General features: G+C 41.4%; 1 protein-coding gene across 3 annotated transcripts in view; it reads left to right on the plus strand.

Moving 5' to 3' along the window:
• The window catches only part of DCP1A (decapping mRNA 1A), a 76,013-nt gene that overhangs the window by 44,183 nt on the left and 9,074 nt on the right, over positions 1-22,756 (plus strand). For all 3 annotated transcript variants that reach the window (XM_030206462.1, XM_030206461.1, XM_030206463.1), the window contains exons 5-7: positions 6,056-6,194; positions 9,692-9,811; positions 21,475-22,230. In XM_030206462.1, the coding sequence (XP_030062322.1) occupies positions 6,056-6,194; positions 9,692-9,811; positions 21,475-22,230 (1,015 nt within the window). The remainder of the gene's footprint in view (positions 1-6,055; positions 6,195-9,691; positions 9,812-21,474; positions 22,231-22,756) is intronic.

The raw sequence follows: 22,756 nt of genomic DNA on the forward strand, positions 1-22,756 counted from the left end.
AGTGGTTTGCAAGCTATAGTACAAACCTCTACCTGCATTTTTCAACTGGTGTGCCACAGCTGCTCTCCAGGTGTGCTGTGGTCTTGTCCCCAGCCAGCAACCCAGCGTTTAAAGTTTTCTTTTTTAGTGGTTGGCGGCAGTGGGCAGCTATTCAGACAGCCTGCTTGTGCCAACCCCCGCATCGACTCTCTGATGTAACTTCCTGACTCTGCATAGGGGGGGAAACGTCAGAGAGAGAGGGCTTGGTTGGGTGCGAGCAGGCTGTCTGAATCGCTGCTGTTTCCGCAACCACTGACCACTGCGGCGAGGCATGTGTCTGCACTGTAGACAGACATATACTGAGAATGGTTTAAAGTTTCTTTTTTAGTGGTTGGCGGCAGTGGGCAGCTATTCAGACAGCCTGCTTGTGCCAACCCCCGCATCGACTCTCTGATGTAACTTCCTGACTCTGCATAGGGGGGGAAACGTCAGAGAGAGAGGGCTTGGTTGGGTGCGAGCAGGCTGTCTGAATCGCTGCTGTTTCCGCAACCACTGACCACTGCGGCGAGGCATGTGTCTGCACTGTAGACAGACATATACTGAGAATGGTTTAAAGTTTTCTTTTTTAGTGGTTGGCGGCAGTGGGCAGCTATTCAGACAGCCTGCTTGTGCCAACCCCCGCATCGACTCTCTGATGTAACTTCCTGACTCTGCATAGGGGGGGGACACGTCAGAGAGAGAGGGCTTGGTTGGGTGCGAGCAGGCTGTCTGAATCGCTGCTGTTTCCGCAACCACTGACCACTGCGGCGAGGCATGTGTCTGCACTGTAGACAGACATATACTGAGAATGGTTTAAAGTTTTCTTTTTTAGTGGTTGGCGGCAGTGGGCAGCTATTCAGACAGCCTGCTTGTGCCAACCCCCGCATCGACTCTCTGATGTAACTTCCTGACTCTGCATAGGGGGGGAAACGTCAGAGAGAGAGGGCTTGGTTGGGTGCGAGCAGGCTGTCTGAATCGCTGCTGTTTCCGCAACCACTGCGGCGAGGCATGTGTCTGCACTGTAGACAGACATATACTGAGAATGTACACAGTGCTGGTGTCTGTCCCCTAAAGGCAGGATCAACTGGTGAGCTTTATTTAACTAGTTTTTCCTCACAATGTTTTCTGTTTTTCATTGAAAGATTACCTTGTCTTTTTGTTTTCTTTTTCTTTTTGTAGAGTCTGAGCAAATTAATTTAATCTGTACTTTTCCAAATCTTTTGTACTTAGTATTAGACCAGGGGAAGTTTTTATGTTAACTGCACATAAGATGCTGCCATGTTTTACCATAATTGTATCAATTGTCATTGCACCAAGCCTCCATACAGTGTATCTTTTGAGTCTGACAGTAACACAGGGTGTTGCATTTGGGTCAGAAGGCCCTGGTTGGGGGGGGGGGGGGTGATATGTTTGGCACATGGAACCAAGTGCAGTTCTCCTGTTGTATCTGTTTTCATTTGAAGTGTTGATGTAGAGAGAGAACTTCTAAGCCTTCTCTCTCTCTCTCTCTCTCTCTCTCTCTCTCTCTCTCTCTCTCTCTCTCTCTCTCTCTCTCTCTCTCTCTCTCTCTCTCTCTCGTCTAAAAAAGAAAAGAGAAAGATGGGGGAAATCACAATTATTGAACTTTAAACAGAATCGTAATACTCATTTGTTAAAGGGTGAAATATATCCTTTAAAAAACTGATGGTGTGCTTTAACAATGTTTGTACCTTGTCAGTGTGTTGCGAGATGAAATAAAGGTTGAAAATCAAGATTGGTTGCCACACTTCAACAGTAGTAATTCTACCCATGAAAAGGCAACATGTTAATATTATGATAACAGCAATACATGTCATACTGGAAGAGCAAAATAAGTTAGACTGGTATAGATCCTACAGACTTCACTAACAATATCTTACCTGCATCAAATATAGAATAGGGGACTATAAATTTTTACCAGTATACTTCTCATTTGATCTGGAACTCCCCAGAAGCCAAGCTTTTACATGTGGTGCAACGTCAGAAATAAAAACAAATGTATGTATTCTTGTACTGTGCAAATTACAAAGATACTAGAGGTGCACATCCTAGAAGCTACCCTGATCACTGCCTCCTTTCTTTTCCACAGTGTCTCCATTCAATTTGAGTGCCTGCTTTCCCTACACTGAGTTTCTACTCTCTCCCTCTTCCCACTCCTAGCCTGGATGGGTTCATGTTCTCGTTTCTTACCAAAAAAATTGATCCTTCATAATCCCCATCCCCAAGATTTCCACTACCTCTAATTTGGGCATCCCCACTTTCCTTTTACTTTACCTTCACTCACCCATTCATGTATCCATCTATACCATCTGTACTCTCCCCCATTTCCCTAATTTGGGATTCCCCCTCCCTTCTCTCAGTATTGGAGTTCCAACTTGTATTTTCTGAAGTGATTTACATAACTTTGATTGAAGATAATTTCATTGCATGATCGAAATCTATATAAAATTGGAAATGTTCAGGAGTTTGCTATGCTGTTACTGGAAATCTACCACAAAAATAGAAATAAACCTTATGATCTCCTGTGTGGTGTTTATTATTTTTGTGAGTTGCCCAGCTGCAGTATGCTCTAGAGAAATTATAGTCTAAGCTGTCTGAGTAGTACAAATGCACAACATGTCTGGGGTTAGAAAATGGCTCTATTGTGTGTTCATATTGTGCCCTTCTAGCCATGCTGAGAAAAGAGCATGGTACTGCAGTCATATTAGAAAACATAATCCAGATCATGTTAATAATTTTGGTGAGTTGAAAAGGTTTTTCAATAAATGTTTAAAGGTAAATGTGACATACTGTTAAGACAGTAATGCTCAGTCTTTTTCTGTCTCTTACTTTGTGTGCCCTCGTAAGAAAAGTAAGTTTGTAAATTAAAAATGAAGAATCACTTTTTAATGCAAAATCAGCATGCTTAAACACATATTTCTATTATGTATTGAGAAAATAACTGAAATTGACTCGTCATGAGAAGGGGAGATTTAATGGAAATTCTAAGCAATGTATTTTTTTTTTTTTTGTCATTTCACCATTCTTAACGTGACTGGAGTGGCATTATAGAAACTGTTTCAAATCAGGTGTGATGCTTGGTTATGTTCAGTCAGGTGATTTTTCTTCTGTCAGATGGTTTGTGCATATTCAGCTTTATAAACAATAGGGCCTGATCACCTCACAAAAGTTATATTTCCAAATAAAAGCTGTACGGTAGCTGCTTTCTGACAGCTGTTTACAAAATTTGGGAAGACAGCTGAAATATTCAACAAAGGGTCCTGTTTACTGAGCCGCTCTGTAGGTGCGCACACTTTTTAGTGCACGCTGATACACCCATTATATTCCTACTAGCCGTTGAGCCCGTAAAAACGGGCTATTAAAGGAAGGGGGAGGTTTGAAAGGCCCCCCCCCCCCCGATAGGTCACCGCTGCCCGTCCCCCCCGGAGTCCCCTCTGCCACCCCTCCACCCGGGCCGAGTACCTGGCTTCACTATTCAAACAGCCGAAATGCATCATACAGCTCATCTGAGCTGCCGTCAGCCTTCCTTCTTCTCTGCGTGTGTTCCGCCCTCGTGTGACGTAACATCGGCGAGGGCGGGACACAGGCAGGTAAGGAAGGCCAATGGCAGCTCAGATGAGCTGTGTGCTGCGTTCCGGCGGTTTGAATAGTGAAGCCAGTTACCCGGCCCGGGTGGAGGGTGGGTGGCGGCGGCGACTCCGGGTGGGTGGGGGGAGCGGTAGCAGCAACCCTGGGGGGGGGGGGAGCGGTGGCGACGGCGGTTCCCTCACTTGCAGGTGCGCAGGTTCCCTCTCTGTCATGCCCCTGTCATCACGTATTGACGCGGGGCGGGACAGAGAGGGTCTGTACTGCGCATTTGCGAGTGAGTACGCCTCTTGCCATTTATATGTTTGATGGGTGTCTATCGGCGCACGCTAAAAAGTGTGCGCGCCTACAGCGCGGCTTAGTAAACAAGGCCCAAAATCTTTTCCCATGAATTTTGAATTCAGCACAACATTTATTCTGAAGGTCATGGAGTTCAGGATATGAATTTATTTATTACATTTGTACCCCGCGCTTTCCCACACAATGCAGGCTCAGTGCGGCTTACATAGTAATTTGAAATACAAAGTTATATAATAGAAATTTCAAAAACAGTAGTGAAACATTGTTTGGTAGTGTATGATAAGTTGAGCTTGATAATGTATGGTTAGGATAAGAGGGGGTAGATAGGATAGTATGAATTGGGAGAAAAGGGGTAAGGAGGGGTAAAATTAAGGAGAGATGGAGAAGAGAAGGATGGGAGGTCGATATCTAAGTCAGAACAGAATTGGGAGTGGAGGTTGGTAAGATTAGGTTGGGGCATTAGAGTAGGCTTCCTTAAAGAGATGAGCTTTCAGCATATTTCTAAAGGGCAAGTAGTCGTTAATTAATCGGATTGGTCTGGGTAGAGCGTTCCAAAGCTGGCTGCCCAAAAAGGAGAAACTGGATGTGTAGTAGGTCTTGTATTTAATTCCTCTACAATTGGGAAGGTGTAGGTTAAGATAATTTTGAATATCCTCATATAAGCCTTTGAAAGCTTGTCGACTGAAGCTTTTTGATTTAGTTGGTATATTGTTAGGTATTCATTTTGTACTGAAATATATTCTTATAATTTTTTGGAAAGGGGGTAGTGAATGAAATAACTTTTATTTGGAAGGCTGCCACATTGCCAGTATGTCCAACTCAGTTCTTTTGATATATCGCTTTCCCACAGTATATCAAAGCAGTTAACAATTAAGTATATATAATGAGGCTAATTTTTCAAAGCACATAGCCTTAGAACATAAGAGTAGCCATACTGGGTCAGACCAATGGTCCATCTAGCCCAGTATCCTATTTCCAACAGTAGCCAAGCCAGGTCACACGTACATGGCAGAAACCCAAATTGTGGTAACACTCCATGTTACCAATCCCAGGGCAAGCACTTCCTTCCCCGTGTCTATCTCAATAGCAGACTATGGACTTTTCCTCCAGGAACTTGTCCAGTCATTTTTTAAACCCAGATATGCTAACCGCTGTTACTACATCCTCTGGCAAAGAGTTAGACTTTGTAAGTCTATATGCTTTGAAAATGAGCATGACTACATCCATTATTTATTGATATATTTTAAATATATATGGAGACTGTTGAAAATTTATAAATAAATTTTTTTAAAAATTGCCTGCAATGTGTACCCATTCTCAGAACAGTGAGTGAATTATGCAGAAGTGAAGAAAGCATGTTGTGTATAACAGCTTGCTTTTTTTATTATTATGAGTTTTACCCTTAATATATTGCAGAGTTCTAGGAGTTATGTTACGGAGAAAGCTGGATATAGATATTTCATATAAAATGTAGAGATGTGCTTAAGCTTTTGATACTAACTGCGTATGTTCTTCAGATGTTGCATCTGTCAATCTGTGTTTTGGATTATTCATATACAGCCTCCATTGTTGGAAACTTTTGTTGGACCAACACTGTGATCACATCTGGCAAAGAATTTGACAGTTACCTTTATTCTTGTCTCAAACCCCATGTTAAGTCCTAATCAGTGTGTTCAGAGCTGGTGGATGAAAGAGGATATTCATCTAATTCATTTCAACAGACCTATTGTACGTTGTTTCTATTGTACGTTGTTTTTGAGTGCCTTCCGATTTACAAAGCAAAATGTTTTTCCATGTTGAGATTTAGACTCCAGCAAATGATCCTTGAAGGGCTCTGTTTAGTAAAGCATATGACCTGGTATTTTGTGTATTTGCAGGGGACAAGCACTTCATGTGATGCATCAGCTATGTCCAGTAATTAAGTGGTTTATACAGGCTGTCAGAACAGAATTTTGTAAACCTAGTTAATATCAATTAAAATGAAATCTGATAGCAGATGAACTCTACTCAAAACCTCGTGTATTGCTAAATTTATTGAAATGGGGGGAAGGCAGATGCTCTTTTGTATGATATCAGTGTCATTAGCGGGGAACAAAATTCCTTTCCGCCTACATGATGATCTGTTTCTTTTCAGAGTGGTGGAGCAGGAAGCTGGAAGAGCTCAGCAAATCTCTCAATACAGGAGGAGTCCCAGCTCAACAAATGGCTGCAGTGAAGAGAGACCTATCGATATTCTGGAAATGCTCAGTAAAGCCAAGGATGAGTATGAGCGAGTAAGGAATCTGTCTGTGGTATGCAACGGGGTTATCTGTGTGTACATGTAAAACAAGCCAGAAAGGCACTGCACACTTTTTGAGAGATCTGCTAAATTTGGGGATAGTTTGCAGACATCAGATAAGATTGGTAAGAGTCCCTAATGAATATGGTGTAAAACTAGAGTTGGGCACAAACATTCTGAAAAAAAAAATTGTAGAGGTAAGTAGTATATAGTACAGCAGTTTCTTTCTTGATGACAAGCAAAATCTGGGAGTCTACAAACCACAATGCTTAGTCCCGTAACACAATATAAATCAGATTTCATTACGTATTATATATGTTGACAAATCAAAGCTAAAGGAACCCAGACTTTTTAAAACATGTTATGATTGTTGTCCTCTGGAAGTGGAAGTGTGTTTACCTGTTTGGCACAGCTGGGCCTTGGGAAACAGCAGCAGACCTAGAAAGAGGAAGACTCTCTTAAGCTTCAGTATCAGAGGTAGGGGAGAGGTGGTAGTGATAGGGAAGGGAGGGCTGAACTTGAGTGAGGTAGGGTATGGGATATGCACTCAAGTGTTCTCCCCCTCCCCACACAAAGTATTGTTTGGGAAGAGAAGTAAGGGGAGGATATAAGGGTAATTTTTATAACACAACCACTAGATGCAAATATACCTAGTAACAGAGGCAGTATATGTCCACACCTATGTGCCTTTCATTTAAACTTACTCCATTGAAGAGTAGATGGACACATTTTACACCTGCTCCAGTGGGATTTAAAATGGCTCATTTAAGTTTGCATGCATGCATATATACATAAGCATTTTGCAACATTCTTGCATATCGTACTTCTGTACACCGCCTTGAGTGAATCTCTTCATAAAGGCTGCTAATAAATCCAAATAAATATCTTGCGATTTCACAATTACGTGTTATGGAGCAATTCTATAAACTAAGTGCTATTCTGCAAATACGCACTTCCATAGTGTGTATTTGTAAGGGGTGGCATGTGCACAGGGGTAGAGCATGGGAAGCACATAGATGGACTTGCTCTTATGTATGTAACTTACAGAATACTATAAGAAAAGGGGGTGCCTGCTGCACATAGGCATTTACACTTATACTAGTTCTAAATGTTAGGTGTGTTAATATCAGGTTATTCTGGTATGTTGGCAACTACGTTCTCCATAGAATAGACTCCTATTGCGCATCCTCCAGACACCTAATTGTAGGTGCCTTGTTATAGAATTGCCCCTTATTGTATATATTCTTTATGGGCCGATGATCAGAAGCAAACGCAGGCGCTAGAGGCTATTAGCACCATACTAGTGCCTGCGTTTGCTACCGCCCCATGCTCAGAACCCCTGAGCATGTGAAACAGTGCGCTTGTGGGCTCTGAATGCAACTAGCATGCAAATGCATGCACAACAGGGCTCTTAGCGCAAGTAGCATGCAAAGGCATGCTAATCGTATTCCTCCCCAATGATCAGCAAGCAGCATGCCAAACATTGGCACACTGCAGCAATCCCTACGCCAGCTCAGAGCTGGTGTTAGGGTTTGCAGACCATTAGGGAGGAATGGTGAGCCCTGTCCAGCATGCATTTGCATGCATGCAGCACCCCCCCAAAAAGCCTGCCACAAATCAAGCCCCTCTGACCTGGTGGTCTAGCAGCCCTCTCCCCCCCCCCCCCCCCCCCACCCACCTTTTGTTGGAGGAGAGAGGTAGACTCCCTTCTCTTCCAGCAGCGCTGCCTTGAAATTGGCAGCACCCAGCCCTGCCCACAGTGCATCCTGGGTGTGCTGGGCAGGGCTTCACACCATATAAGGGAATTCCAAGTATGTCCTTCATCCAGTTCCTTGGTTACCCAGGTAAAGAAGTCAATCAAATTCATTTGGCAGGATTTTCCTTTGGTAAATACACAAGAATATCAATGATGGAAGGATAATTTTAAGTGGTAGTCTTGCATCATACTTGACACAGGCCGTGTTTCCTTTGAATGGCCTGCATCAGAGTCTAGAACCATACAAATCAACAAATAGTGTTGCTACTCAGAATCGTTGAAGAATCCAGACAGCCTAAATGGAGGTGAATAAAGAATCAGTCGAAAATCGGTCTGTTTGGACTGGACTACTTGGATTAACAGACAAAGTGCTTCAGACTTCCTGTCTACTTTCCCAGGCACAGAGGGCTTCAGAGGAAGTGAATTTACTACAGCCAGTGTGACAGCCAATGACTGCAGCTCTGCTCCATGTTTGCAAGTCTGGTTTGTGAATCCAAGTAGTCCAGTATCAATATGCTGAATTTTCCACTGATTCTTTATTCACATTTGTTTAGTTTGTCCAGATTCTAAAATGATTTTGAGTACCAACACTATTTGTTGTTTTGGATGGTTTCTAGACTCCTAATGCAGGTCATTCAGCTGAAACACGGTCCGTGTCACGTCTGATGGAAAACTACCATCAAGGTTATCCTTGCACCATTGATATTCTTGTGTATTGTTCATCATCTCCACTCTTTCCTGTGCTGTAGCTAATCAAACACTATACTTTGAATATTTCTATCTGAGAAGTGGCAAGATCACTAGTTAGAACTAGAGGACGATCAAACGGTTTCTCGGTCTCAGGCGAAAACAAATCTGCAGCTGAAATTTTGTATGTTTCATCCAGTACCATTTTCACCACCTGAAGGCCCTCCTCAGGCCTACCTGTAGAAGCCCTGGTTGTCTAGTGGCCTCTTCGAGGCAGGAGCGATCTCGACTCGCTTCTACCCATTCTGGCTCTGTGGTCAAAATGGCTACCACAACTTCCTACAGCAGCATCATGACACTGCTGCAAGAGGTCACAGCAGCCATTTTGAGATTGGAGCTGGCATGGGCAGGAGCAGGTGTGACCTGGATTGGCCACTGCTGGATGGACCATTGGTCTGACCCAATATGGCTGTTCTTATGCTCTTGCCCCGAAAAAGCCACTAAACCTGGAAGAATGGAGTATGGTCTGGGCAGCTGAGGCTTTTTCCTCTTCGTGTTTTTCCTCTATTTGATATTTAAGTGTGAAGATGGTGGAGTATTTTGATGTGAACTCCCCTACCTTTTTATAAAAGCTATTGTGAATTACTAAAGGTAGGCCCCGGGAGGACCTTTGAGTGGTGGGGTGGAGGGGGGGAGAGAGGGCAGGCAGAGAGTGGTCGTGTGGAGAGGGGGCGGTTTCAGCTAAAAATGCACTGTCATTTTCAGCTGAACCTGGATTTTGGGACAGTTTTTTGGCACCAGAACTGAAATTTGGTCAGCCTTTAGTTAGAAGTGAAGGCAGAATTTTGCTGAAGTGATAGAGTAGATAGAGACTGAAACCACCCTAACTAATTTTAATGTTTGGTATTTATGCTACACTGGTTGGTGGAGGGAGGAGGGAGGCATTTCTTTGGATGAAGTGAGATTTTCCTGTTAAGTGAGCCAATTTGTTATCCAGACAATATCAAAGCCTAGCAGTTAAAATTTCTATATTTGTGCCTTACTTTTAGAGTCAGTTTGGTGACGTAAGTATCGTATCGAGCTCTGTAATGCAGCAAAATGCAAATTGTTTGAAAGAAAGTCTGGAATTATCAGAACCTTCATCTGCAGCATTGCCAGTGCAAGATAAGGTATGTTTCGGCAAGGCCTTTGCAAAATATAGAAGAATTGGTTTTGGCTTCACATAGCAGAATGAAAATGGTTGGTAATTAAAAGCAAAAGCAATAACAAAATAAACAGGATGTTTTGTAATCAAAAATAGTATTATGTTACAAACCTTCCTCAGAACCCTTAGATGGCCTTTTGCTTTTTCTTGACTTGAGATCTATTATCGATCTATAACTTGGTTTCAGCTCCTGGAGCTCCCCCTGCTGCAAAATACTGGGACTAGGGAAGCCCTTCCTCCTAGATGTGCCGGCCTTTTAGTTCACTAAATTGTACTACAGCTGCAGCCAATGAGAGTTTTGCCCAGCAAAAGTGCTGTTTACTTTTAATGTCAAATTTGATACTCTGCATTGTTGGAAAAACTCTTGAAACAGATTACAATTTGGGTGAATAAATACAACTTGAGTGTGCAGTAGATTGAAACATGTTAAGTACATAAGTATTGCCATAATGGGAAAGACCAAAGGTCCATCAAGCCCAGCATCCTGTTTCCAACAGTGGCCAATCCAGATCACAAATACCTGGCAAGATCCCAAAAAAGTACAAAACATTTTATACTGCTTATCCCAGAAATAGTGGATTTTCCCCAAGTCCATTTAATAATGGTCTATGGACTTTTCCTTTAGGAAGCCATCCAAACCATTTTTTAAACTCCACTAAGCTAACCGCCTTTACCACATTCTCTGGCAACGAATTCCAGAGTTTAATTACACGTTGAGTGAAAGATTTTCTCTGATTCGTTTTAAATTTACTACATTGTAGCTTCATCGCATGCCCCCTAGTCCTAGTATTTTTGGAAAGCGTGAACAGACGCTTCACACCTACCCGTTCAACCCCACTCATTATTTTATAGACCTCTATCATATCTCCTCTCCGCCGCCTTTTCTCCACGCTGAAGAGCCCTAGCCGCTTTAGCCTTTCCTCATGGGGAAGTTGTCCCATCCCCTTTATCATTTTCGTCGCCCTTCTCTGCACCTTTTCTAATTCCACTATATCTTTTTTGAGATACAGCAACCAGAATTGAACACAGTATTCGAGGTGCTGTTGCACCATGGAGCGATACAAAGGCATTATAGCATCCTCATTTTTGTTTTCCATTCCTTTCCTAATAATACCTAACATTCTATTTGCTTTCTTAGCCGCAGCAGCACACTGAGCAGAAGGTTTCAACGTATCATCAATGATGACACCTAGATCCCTTTCTTGGTCCGTGACTCCTAACGTGGAACCTTGCATGACGTTGCTATAATTTGGGTTCCTCTTTCCCACATGCATCACTTTGCACTTGCTCACATTAAACGTCATCAGCCATTTAGACGCCCAGTCTCGTAAGGTCCTCTTGTAAGTTTTCACAATCCTCCCGCGATTTAACGACTTTGAATAACTTTGTGTCATCAGCAAATTTAATTACCTCACTAGTTACTCCCATCTCTAGGTCATTTATAAATATGTTAAAAAGCAGCGGTCCCAGCATAGCCCCTGGGGAACCCCACTAACTACCCTTCTCCATTGAGAATAATGACCATTTAACCTTACTCTCTGTTTTCTATCTTTTAACCAGTTTTTAATCCACAATAGAACACTACCTCCTATCCCATGACTCTCCAATTTCCTCTGGAGTCTTTCATGAGGTACTTTGTCAGATGCCTTCTGAAAATCCAGATACACAATATCAACCGGCTCACCTTTATCCACAAGTTTGTTCACCCCTTCAAAGAAATGTAGTAGATTGGTGAGGCAAGATTTCCTTCACTAAATCCATGTTGACTTTGCCTCATTAATCCATGCTTTTGAATATGCTCTGTAATTTTGTTCTTAATAATAGTCTCTACCATTTTGCCCGGCACCGATGTCAGACTCACCGGTCTATAATTTCCCGGATCTCCTCTGGAACCTTTTTTAAAAATCGGCGTTACATAGGCCACCCTCCAGTCTTCCGGTATCACACTCTATTTTAAGGATAAATTACATATTTCTAACAATGGCTCTGCAAGCTCATTTTTCAGTTCTGTCAGTACTCTGGGATGAATTCCATCCGGTCCAGGAGATTTGCTACTCTTCAGTTTGTAGAACTGCCCCATTACATTCTCCAGGTTTACAGAGAATTCATTAAGTTTCTCCAACTCGTCAGCTTCGAATACCATTTCCGGCACCGGTGTCACTCCCAAATCTTCCTCTGTGAAGACTGAAGCAAAGAATTCATTTAATCTCTCCGCTACGCCTTTGTCTTCCCTGATCGCCCCTTTTACTCCTCGGTCATCTAGCGGTCGATCCGATTCTTTTGCCCGCTTCCTGCTTTTAATATACCTAAAAAAATGTTACTATGTGTTTTTGCCTCCAACGCAATCTTTTTTTCGAAGTCCCTCTTGGCCTTCCTTATCAGCGCTTTGCATTTGACTTGACATTCCTTATGCCGTTTCTTACTATTTTCAGTCGGTTCCTTCCATTTTCTGTTGTCTTTTTTTCCACATTTCTATCCTAAGCGGGTTACAATAAAACATACATAATTTAAATTAACAATACTTTATGGATGTTACTTTATGCATTATAAACACAAGAATATCAGTATTCATGTTCCTGCTCCGTAAGTTCCAGTGATGGAAAAAACTTTTTCTTTCTAGCTTTTATTTTTTTATTTATTTTTTTTGTTACATTTGTATCCCACGCTTTCTCACTCATGGCATAGGTGTAATTTGCAATGAATGTAGTAAGGGAATGAAGAAATGACAAGAAATAAAATAAGGAAAGAAAGAGCACATTTTTTTTTGCATGCACATCTCTAGTTTGGTTTACTCTCCTGCATCAAGAACTGAATTGGTGTAGGAACAATTTGATAACCTAATGGTAAGAGCAAGAGGGTGAGAACCAGGCTAGGGTTCAAATCCCATTGATGCTCCTTTTGATCTTGGATAAGTCATTTAAGCCTCCATTGCCTCAGGTACAAACTTAGATTATGAGCCCCCTAAGTGACAGGGAAGTATCTATTGCGCCTGAATGTAACCCCCTGAGCTACTAGTGAAAAAGGTGTGATCTAAATCCAAAATAGCTTCCTCCCACCCAACCCTTTAATTTGAACTTATTTTTTCCCTGGCAGCTTCTTTGCTGAATTTTGCCACCATTAAAAACCCAAAAGCCCCAAACTAAATTAACAGAAGTTTAAAACAAAAGTGAGAATTGGCTCTAAATTTCAGGTCTGAACCAAAACAAAGGGGAGGAATAGCTTCCTTTATGAAGAAAAGCTGAACAGATTAGATCTCGTTAGCTTGAAGAGAAAACTGAGAACGATATAGATATTGTGTTTGTGTGTGGAACAAGTAAATGGCCAAGTTCTAGATTGTCTGCGTTGCAGATTTTTGGTGGTATCTGCAAAAACAGGCAAACCTTTCCCAGGAACCATTCCACAATATTGCTTACAAAAATGTTGAGAAGTAGGAGAGAGGAAAGGGAGCTCCTGCTTTGGAGAAGCGATTTAGAGACCAACTGTGGTGAGTCAACCCCTCTGATGTCATCTGAAGGGGCCGACGGAAGAGAATTGAAGCCTGCCTGCTCCTGCGGTGTATGGCTGTAGGCATGGGGTGTGACCAAAGGGGCATGCTCCTTCGAAGCCCAAGAGGAGCTCGGGGCTCAGAACCTGTCTATTTTCCAGGTACTTTGTTTTTCCTCCTTTATTTCTTTTTTTTGTGCTGGTGGTTTATTATGAAGAGGGAATGGAAAAATAAGAAAAACTGTAGTCCCTGCCTCTCAGAAAGCAACTGGACCAATTAATAGACGTAGTGTCTATATTAAAAAAAATAATAAAGGACTCTCCACACCTGTCTGATGTCTTGCTGAGTTTGGGGGATAGACCCACCCTGCCCCCCCCCCCCCGCCTATTCCTTCCTATTCAATCACCTCAGATTTTCCGTCCCTCAGGACCTCTCAAACTGTACCCTCTCCCTCCCTTCTTTTAAATAGAGATGAGACTAGCCTGGGGTGAATGCAGCATTAACTTCTAATGGGCATTAGATGGAAGGAGGGCATCACATCTGTCAGTCTCTTGATAGTTGTCCCACAGCCTTAATTGCACTATAAATGGATTCTCCACATCCCTTTCTTCTCTGTCCACCCTCTCTCCCCAGTTCTCTCATATAGTCCAATCTCCTATCTGGCACTGGAACTTGTTCTGTTCTCACCGACTGATTCAGACTACTCCAATGCTTTTCCCACACTGCTCATAGTTGTGCAGCCACGTAATAATTTTGAAGATCTGGCACTTTCCACACCTCCCTTGGTTGGCCTGCTTTTCCAAATGTATTTGAAGATCCTCTTTTACATCCTCCTAAGTGTGCTTTCTGAGATCTGTTGGTAGACTTTGGAAAAAGATTGAATTCTCTAAAGCACCACCATTTCACACAGGCTATTCATTCCAATCACAATATTTTATGTATTGGGATTTATATGCATGCCCTGCCACAGTACTGTCTAAGGGATCCTTTTACTAAGGTGCACTGAAAAATAGTCTGTGGTAGTGTAGATGTGTGTTTTGAGTGCGTGCAGAATTATTGTTTTAGCCCACCTACAAAAAATGCCTTTTTTTAAATTTTTGCCGAAAACGGACATGCAGCAAAATGAGAATTGCCGTATGTCCATTTTGGGTCTGAGACCTTACCGTAAGCCATTGACCTAGCGGTAAGGTCTCGCATGGTAACCGAGCGGTAATGGTCTATACTCACAGCTGCTGCACACCAGAAATAAAAAAAAAAAAAAAAAAGTACTTTACGGACACGTGCCAAAATTGAAATGACCACAAGAGCCACACTGTAACCAGGCGGTAACTGCAATTTGGTGTGCGTTGGGCACGCGTAGGCACCTACGTGGCTTAGTAAAAGGGCCCCTAAATTTTCCTGTAATGTTCGAAAGTTAGTACTATAGAGCTTTATGGGATCAACTGTTATTTGAACTCCTAAATATTTCATTCTGTCCTTCACCACTTATGTGTGCCTTTAGCCTAATTCCTGCTTCTGCTCCAGGTACACCCCTAATATTTCAGATTTTTGCATGTTAATATTGGTGTAGATATACTTTGTCTTCCCATTATAAACATAATATTAGCAATAAGGGCAACCCCTATGTGCCCACCCCTCCCCTCCTCTGTGCCCCAGAGATCACGATTCATCTGTTTTCTGTAGTAGCTGCAAAGAGTAAAATTGACAGGCAAACGAGCACGGTCAAAGGATACCCCTGCTGTGTTGCCTTCCAAAAGGAAAAGATTTGGAGTATCCCCCATTAAATTTTACACAAGCTTTGGGATTTTTATAGATTTGCCTTTATCCAGCCCAAAAACTCATCTCTTCCATCACAGAACATAAATGTCCAATTCACTTGGTCAAAAGCCTTCTCTGTATCTATCAAGAGAAGGGATGGGATCTTCTTCTTTTCTCTCACTACCTTACCAAGTTAATTATTTTTCTGAATATTATCCCCAAATCTGTCTTAGGCATAAAACTAGCCTGATTATTGTGCATCAATTTTATAATTGCCCGTTGCAACTTGTTAGCCAGGACTTTCCTAGAATTTTAATATCGAGATTGAGCCATGATGTGGGTTGATGAGACCTGCACACCCTTGATCGCCACCTTTTTTTAGGGCTCATTGTTCTACTCATCCAGCTCATTGTTTCAGCTAGATCCTACTCCAATATTACTCTGTTAAAGTACTGCCTGCAAGGGTGTAAAATTCAGCAGATAGGCCATCTAACTCTGGAACATTATTTACTTTAAGGGATCCCGTAATCTCTCTATGTAGCTTTGCTGCCTCTTCATATGTTAAGGAGCCTTGTGGAATCTAAATAGCTCTGTATTTCTGTTGCCTCACATAGTTTTCATACTTCTGTACATCTTTATGTAAAATTAACAGTTTTTTTTTTTGGCATTTTGATTTATTGAGGCCAATGATAATATATGGGAATTCCTTTGGGAAAATTGACACATTTGGTCAGACCAATGCTTTTTGAGCTTTCAGGCCTTGCCTTGTTTAGTTAAATTTTGAGTCTTTATTTTGCTTCCCCCCCCCCCCCCCCCCCAATAGTCTGTGTTAACTATTTTGTTAGCAAACTTCATGTTTCATGCATTTTGAAGGTATTTTAAAAATTTGCTACCCCCTGTGTATATTTTCTGGCTTTAAAGATATGCTTCCCCATTTCACATACTCTGAAGTGTTGAGCTCAATGTATTCTTTTACATCCCCTTTTACTGCTATATCAGCTCATTGGTTAGTAAGCTTTCATTTAGCCTCCAGTATTGTCTCCTCCTCTGTCCAGTCTTATATTTTAGACCAATCCAAACTGGAGCATAGTCTGACTGTCCAATTTTTACTTATTCTAGCCTCTTCTACCCTGGTAAAAATGAAATCAAACCTAGAATTGGAGAGGTGTGACACAGAGTAGAATAGCGGAGGGGTAGCCTAATGGTTAGTGCATTGGGCTTTGATCCTGGCAACTTGGGTTTGATTCCCACCGCAGCTCCTTGTAACTTTGGGTAAGTCACTTAACCCTCTATTGCCCCAGGTATAAAAACGTAGATTGTGAGCCCTCTAGGGACAGAAAAAGTAGCTGCACGTAATGTGTACAGCGCTGCATTCGTCTAGTAGTGCTATAGAAATGATTAATAGTAGTAGAATTTGTAATTCCTAGTCCTAGAGTGGAGCATTTGCCAGATGCCCACCAGTAGGAATGGAGGAGTAGCATAATGGTTAACACAGTGGACTGAGAACCCCGGGGAACTGGCCTTGATTCCTAAGAACATAAGAATAGCCATACTAGGATAGACCAAACAATATCCTGTTTCCAACAGTGGCCAATCCAGGTCACAAGTACCTGGTAGAAACCCAACTAGTAGCAACATTCCAGAACCTCAGAGTAGCAGGAATCCATGCTACCAATCCCAGGGCAAGCAGTGGCTTCCCTCATGTCTATCTTGATAACACTGTGTGGACTTTTCTTCCAGGAACTTGTCTAAACCTTTTTATACTCCTACGCTAACTGCTGTTACTACATCTTTTCCAAGCTGAAGAGCCCTAACCTCTTTAACCTTTCCTCATATGAGAGGAGTTCCATTCCCTTTATCATTTGTCACTCTTCTTTGAACCTTTTCTAATTTCACTATATATATATATATATATATATATATATATATATATATATATACATACATACATACATACACAGTGACCAGAACTGAGGTCGCACCATGAAGAGACACAGAGGCATTATAATATTCTCAGTCTTATTTACCATCCCTTTCCTAATAATTTCTAGCATTCTGTTTGCTTTTTTGGCTGCTGCCACACATTGCTGTTGCTCCTTGTGAACCTGGGCAGGTCAATTAACCCTCCATTACCCCAAGTATGAAAAAAAAAAAAAAAAAAAACTTAAGATTGTGAGCCCACTAGGGATAGAGAAAAGTACCTGCATATAATAAATGTAAACCGCTGTGGTTGTACCACAGGTTATCAATAGAAATCAAACAAAATAAAACATGGAAAAGAAAATAAGATGATACCTTTTTTATTGGACATAACCTAATACATTTCTTGATTAGCTTTCGAAGGTTGCCCTTCTTCGTCAGATCAGAAATAAGCAAATGTGGTAGCAGATAGTATATATAAGAGAAACATCAAAGCATTCAGTCTGACAGAGTGGGAAGGTGGGGTTATGCATGGGGACATCAAAGCATTTCATTGATATTCTAATAGGATGGGTGTGGGTAGGTGAGAGGAGGGTGATAAACAGAGAAATACAATTTTATGGTTTATAATGGGCTAGAAAACCCAGATCTTAAGTCCTGTCTGTTGGGTGTCAAAATATTCAATCATTCTGACTTCAGAGGTCTTGCGTTCCTGTATTGTTTTAAAGTTACCTTTCAGGATTCTCACTGTGAAATCACTGGTTTTTTATGATTTGGATGGAGGGGGAAGAAACTCTGAAACAATTTTACTATTCCTTCAATACATACCATCCTACAATCAGATTCAAAATTGACTACTCCCCAGAAAAAGTCAATTTTTTGGACACCACAGTCTCAATCAGTGATGGCTGTATACAAACATCTATATACAAGAAACCCACAGACAGATGCAGCTACCTCCACAACTCCAGTTTCCACCCTTCACATACAAAAAGATCCATTATTTACAGCCAAGATACCACCGTATCTGCTCGGACCCAGGGGATAGAGACAGACACCTTGAAACCCTGACTGCATCCTTCAAACAGGCTACAACCCCCAAATAATCTCCAAGAACATTGCCTCCTCCTTCAAAACACCCAGGGAAAATCTGCTACAGTACAAAGAAAAAAAAGCCATAGACAGAATTCCCTTTGTAGTGACATACAACCCAGAGCTGGAGAAACTGAGGAAAATCATAAGAGACCTATAGCCCCTACTCCAGGAAGATGAATTACTAAAAGAGATATTCCCATCCCTACCAGTGCTGGACTTCCGACCGCCACCAAACTTAAAACACAAGCGAATCAGAAGTAAACTCCCAACACAGACTGAAGATGAAGAGAAGGGCACATTTCCCTGCAATACATCCAGCTGCAAGCTATGCCAAAACATTTCACAGGACCCCACAGTCATTCACAAGGGAAAAATATTCAACATAAAGGAATCTTTCACATGCTCATCTTCCAATGTGGTATATATCATTCAGTGTAAAAAAAATGTAACGAAGGATGCTATATTGGAGAAACAGGCTAGATGCTTAAGACAAGATTCAATCTGCACAGACATCGCATGAAAATAGCCGGTGCCAGTCAGGCCCCCACCCCTGTGGGCCAACACTTTACAAGATCAGAACACTGCACCAGTGATTTCACAGTGAGAATCCTGAAAGGTAACTTTAAAACAATACAGGAACGCAAGACCTTTGAATATTTTGACACCCAACAGACAGGACTTAATAAGGATCTGGGTTTTCTAGCCCATTATAAACCATAAAGTTGTATTTCTCTGTTTATCACCCTCCTCTCACCTACCCACACCCATCCTATTAGAATATCAATGAAATGCTTTGACCCCATGCATACCCCCACCCTCCCACTCTGTCAGACTGTCAAAGTAATGCTTTGATGTTTCTCTTATATATACTATCTGCTACCACATTTGCTTATTTCTGATCTGATGAAGAAGGGCAACCTTTGAAAGCTAATCAAGAAATGTATTAAGTTATGTCCAATAAAAAAAGGTATCATCTTATTTTCTTCTCCATGTTTTATTTTGTTTGATTTCTATTGATAACCTTTAAGAGTGGACTAACACGGCTACCACACCTCTTTACTTAAGATGGTTGTACCACAGAAATGCAGTATATCAAATCCATGCCCTGTTACCCTTTGAACCTCTTACCCCCAGTCTTCCACAAACATCAGTTTTTTCCTGTTACTCCTCCTGCTCGAGTCACATTAAAATTCTTTCATCCAGTGCCACACACATCTTTTTATTCTTCACCTCAGCTATTTCTATTAGTCTGCCCTTTTTCCCCTTCCATTTCTACCTATCTTTGTCTTCCCTTAGAAAACTACTGGCACTCTGGTACAAAAGAAGCTAGTTCTGCAGGACCCTGATATGCCTGATGATGAAATGAGTCCAAAAGCATAGATTTACATATGACTGAACAGCAGTATTTTGTTTTTCAAGAATTGATAGTTAAGACCTTCACTGGAATATGTATTTCTGATCATTCATGCAATAAGTGTGCAGAGAAGAAATCTGGTGCATCAATCTGGTCTCTCTTCCCTTTATAATGTAGTTTTGAAAACAAACTCAACATTTATTGGAATAATTTGCGTAATTTTTATTTCCAAAGATGCATCCCTCTTAACGCCTGCTGTGAAATGCTAATTAGTTTGTAGATGTGTTGCAGTTTATCAGGTTTGTTGAGTCCTTAGATGTGTATTATCTTTTCCCAGTGTGGAGAATGTAACAGAATATAGACAAAATGTGGCTGTTGCGTTAAAGCCCTAACATGGGTATGTTATACACATATCAGTAAATCTGTTTAATCCTCTTAGTAGCTAAGATCAGAACAGTCGGGTAGCAAAAAGCATCTAGGGCTGCTATTTTTCACTCCTTTCCTTTGTGGAGTTGCTTTCCTACACCTTGCAACAGCCTTGGCTAAGATGCTGCTCGATTTTTTTTATTTTTAGATACTTCTCTCAAAGATTTTCCAATTCTGATGCTAAAACACCTGAACCATGCAAAATTTTGCTGTATTTTTTCTCTTTAATTCTCTTGCATTTTAAATGGTCTCTCATGCTCAAATATTGATTTTTTTTTTCCTTTTGCATAAAGGGTATCTGAAGGGTACTTTTCAAAAATTTACTTTTGAAAGTTTTGTTTTTTTTAGTGTTCTAAAGTCCCACAGTTCCTGGGTAGATGAGGGACCGGCTCTTGTTTTAAGGTGTTATGCAGCAATTATCTAACAGAAAATCAGCTCGTGATGCACTGTGGTATTCTTTGCCTCGTACATCATTCTAGCAGCAGCCTACAACAGTAGTTCAAAATAAATTACATAAAACCACTATTTAAAATTTAAAGGGAAGTTTAGGGGCCCTTTTACTAAGCTCTGCAGTAGGGCTACTGCATGGTAAAAGGGCACTACTGCGGGACATGCTGAGGCGTCCTGCGGTAGTTTGGACATGTCCTACTCTCGGGGTAAAAAATATTTTTTTATTTTTTGCCACAGGAGGAGTGTCTAGGGATGGAGAGTAGGCATGCCTGCACTAAACAGGCAGTGCAGACATATTACCTCACACTACCCAATTAGTGCAGTGGTAGCATGGGCGCCCTTACCATCTCCTAAATAGGTGGAGGTAAGGGCTCCTGGCAGTAATGGCCACACACTAATGGGGAAATTAGCGTGTTGCCATTTAAAAAATAAAAAAAAAACGCCACTATATTTTTGCTGCGCTAGAAAGTAGCCAGAGCACACGGTAAACCTACATGCTAACCACAGTGCTGGCCACTTTCTAGTGCACCTTAGTAAAAGGACCCCTTAGTGAAATCTATTTGGATACTTCTTCTATCTTTGGGGTGTGGGGGACGCTCCTAAGTATGATTAGCTACTTTTCTGACTAGCTTGGTTCTTCTACAGTGAATATTTCTACTCTTGCAGATAGTCTGAATTTTTTGGGTAAGCTTTATTTCTCTCATATTAACTTCCTTATTTTCATGTCTTTCCAATAAACAAAAAGGGGTAAGAGGGATTTAGCTCGTGCCTTCTCACACATTCAAGTTGCGTTACTTTCATATAGAGTAGGTATTATTCCTGACCCCTCGGAGGGCTTACAATCTAAGTTGGTACCAGAGGCAGTAGAGAAGTGACTTGCTCAAGATCACAAGTAGCAGTGGACTTTGAACCCTGGCTTCTCTAGTTCTCAGCCTATTGCTTTAACCACTAGGCTATGCCTCCTAATTCAACTTGGCAATATTGTTCTCAAAGAGCTGAATTTTCTTCTGTTGCTGTTTAAATAACATTATTTCTGTAATATAGAAATCTGTTTGCTCAATCTGTGCAATGGTTTTATTCCTTATTTTTTTTGGATCTGAAGATTTATTCTTGAGTTTTTACCCACCCTCCCCCTTTACAGGCATTCCAGTCAGGACATAAACATTTGACAGTAGAGGAATTATTTGGAACCTCCTTACCAAAGGAGCAACCAATATCTGCACATTTGAATTCAGATTCCGTAGAAAAGAGACAGCCAGACAGTTCAAGCCGAGGCCACAGCTTGTTGGGATCTTTCTCGTTCGAGCAATCAACTGCAATTCATCAACCAGTGGGAAAGACAGAGACCCCCAGTGTTCAATCGAATGTCTGTTGTATGACTCGACATGAATGTGTTACGCCCGTGCTAGCGGCACCCACACCAGTCATACAACCTGATGTACAGTGTATTTCAAACTACCCTGTTCGATTGAGCCCTAGCCTTAATTTGGCCACCACATCATCAGAAGCCGTTCCGCCTAATCTGAGCACCAGCACTAATAATAAACTAATGCAAGTATTGCAACATTCTGTAAGACAGGTGTCCCCACTCATGAACCAGTCAGCTACAGAACGGAACCCTGTGTCACAAAATCGAATTGATGGCAAAACTGAGTACATGCCAACAGTGGTAGCACCTGTCTCGAGCATTATTCCGGGTTCTTCCCTTCCTAGTGTGGATCTTCTGCAGAAGCTCCGGTTAACAACACAGCATGACCAAATCCATCATCAATCACTTGGTAAAGCTGCCATAGCGCCCAGTTTTACATCTGCTACTGGGAAACTTGCAACACCAGAGAGCTTCAAAGAAACGCCCGTGAAAGCATCTCCAAGCAGCTTGAAAGTTGCTTCTCTTCAGGTAATGATCTTTTGTAGGTTTTGAGCTAAAAGCTTTGCTGATTGAAATAAGATACATTGTAGGACTTCTGAAAACCAGTAAACCCATAAACTAATATTAAAGTAGAGAATAAAAGTTTAATTGATTTACAGAGGTCTCCCATGTTGATCACAACAGAAGTTAGCAGGAGCTGGTAGAGGTCAGGTTTTAGATGCCTACATTTGTCTGAAGACAAAATGTAGAGCTTATCCTTACAATGAAGCAAGTATCTAATATTGTTGCAGTTTGTAAAATATGTTTAATGTTGATTGTGTGCTTTCCTGATAAGAGCACTGACTTTTGTGTCAGCAAAAAAGAACCAGTTCTACATGCAGGGTTGATCTGCTGTCACAAAAATTTCTATTTAGATGCTATTCATAAGTGAGGAAAAAAAGCATATTTTAAAATAATGCAACATCAGTGGATGGCTACCAATTTAAAGCAGAGGTGCTCAGTATCGGTCCTTGAGGTCCACAACCCAGTCTGGTTTTCAGGATTTCCCCAATGA

The sequence above is a fragment of the Microcaecilia unicolor genome, chromosome 6 (assembly GCF_901765095.1).
Source record: "Microcaecilia unicolor chromosome 6, aMicUni1.1, whole genome shotgun sequence".
In the NCBI taxonomy this organism is placed as follows: domain Eukaryota; kingdom Metazoa; phylum Chordata; class Amphibia; order Gymnophiona; family Siphonopidae; genus Microcaecilia; species Microcaecilia unicolor.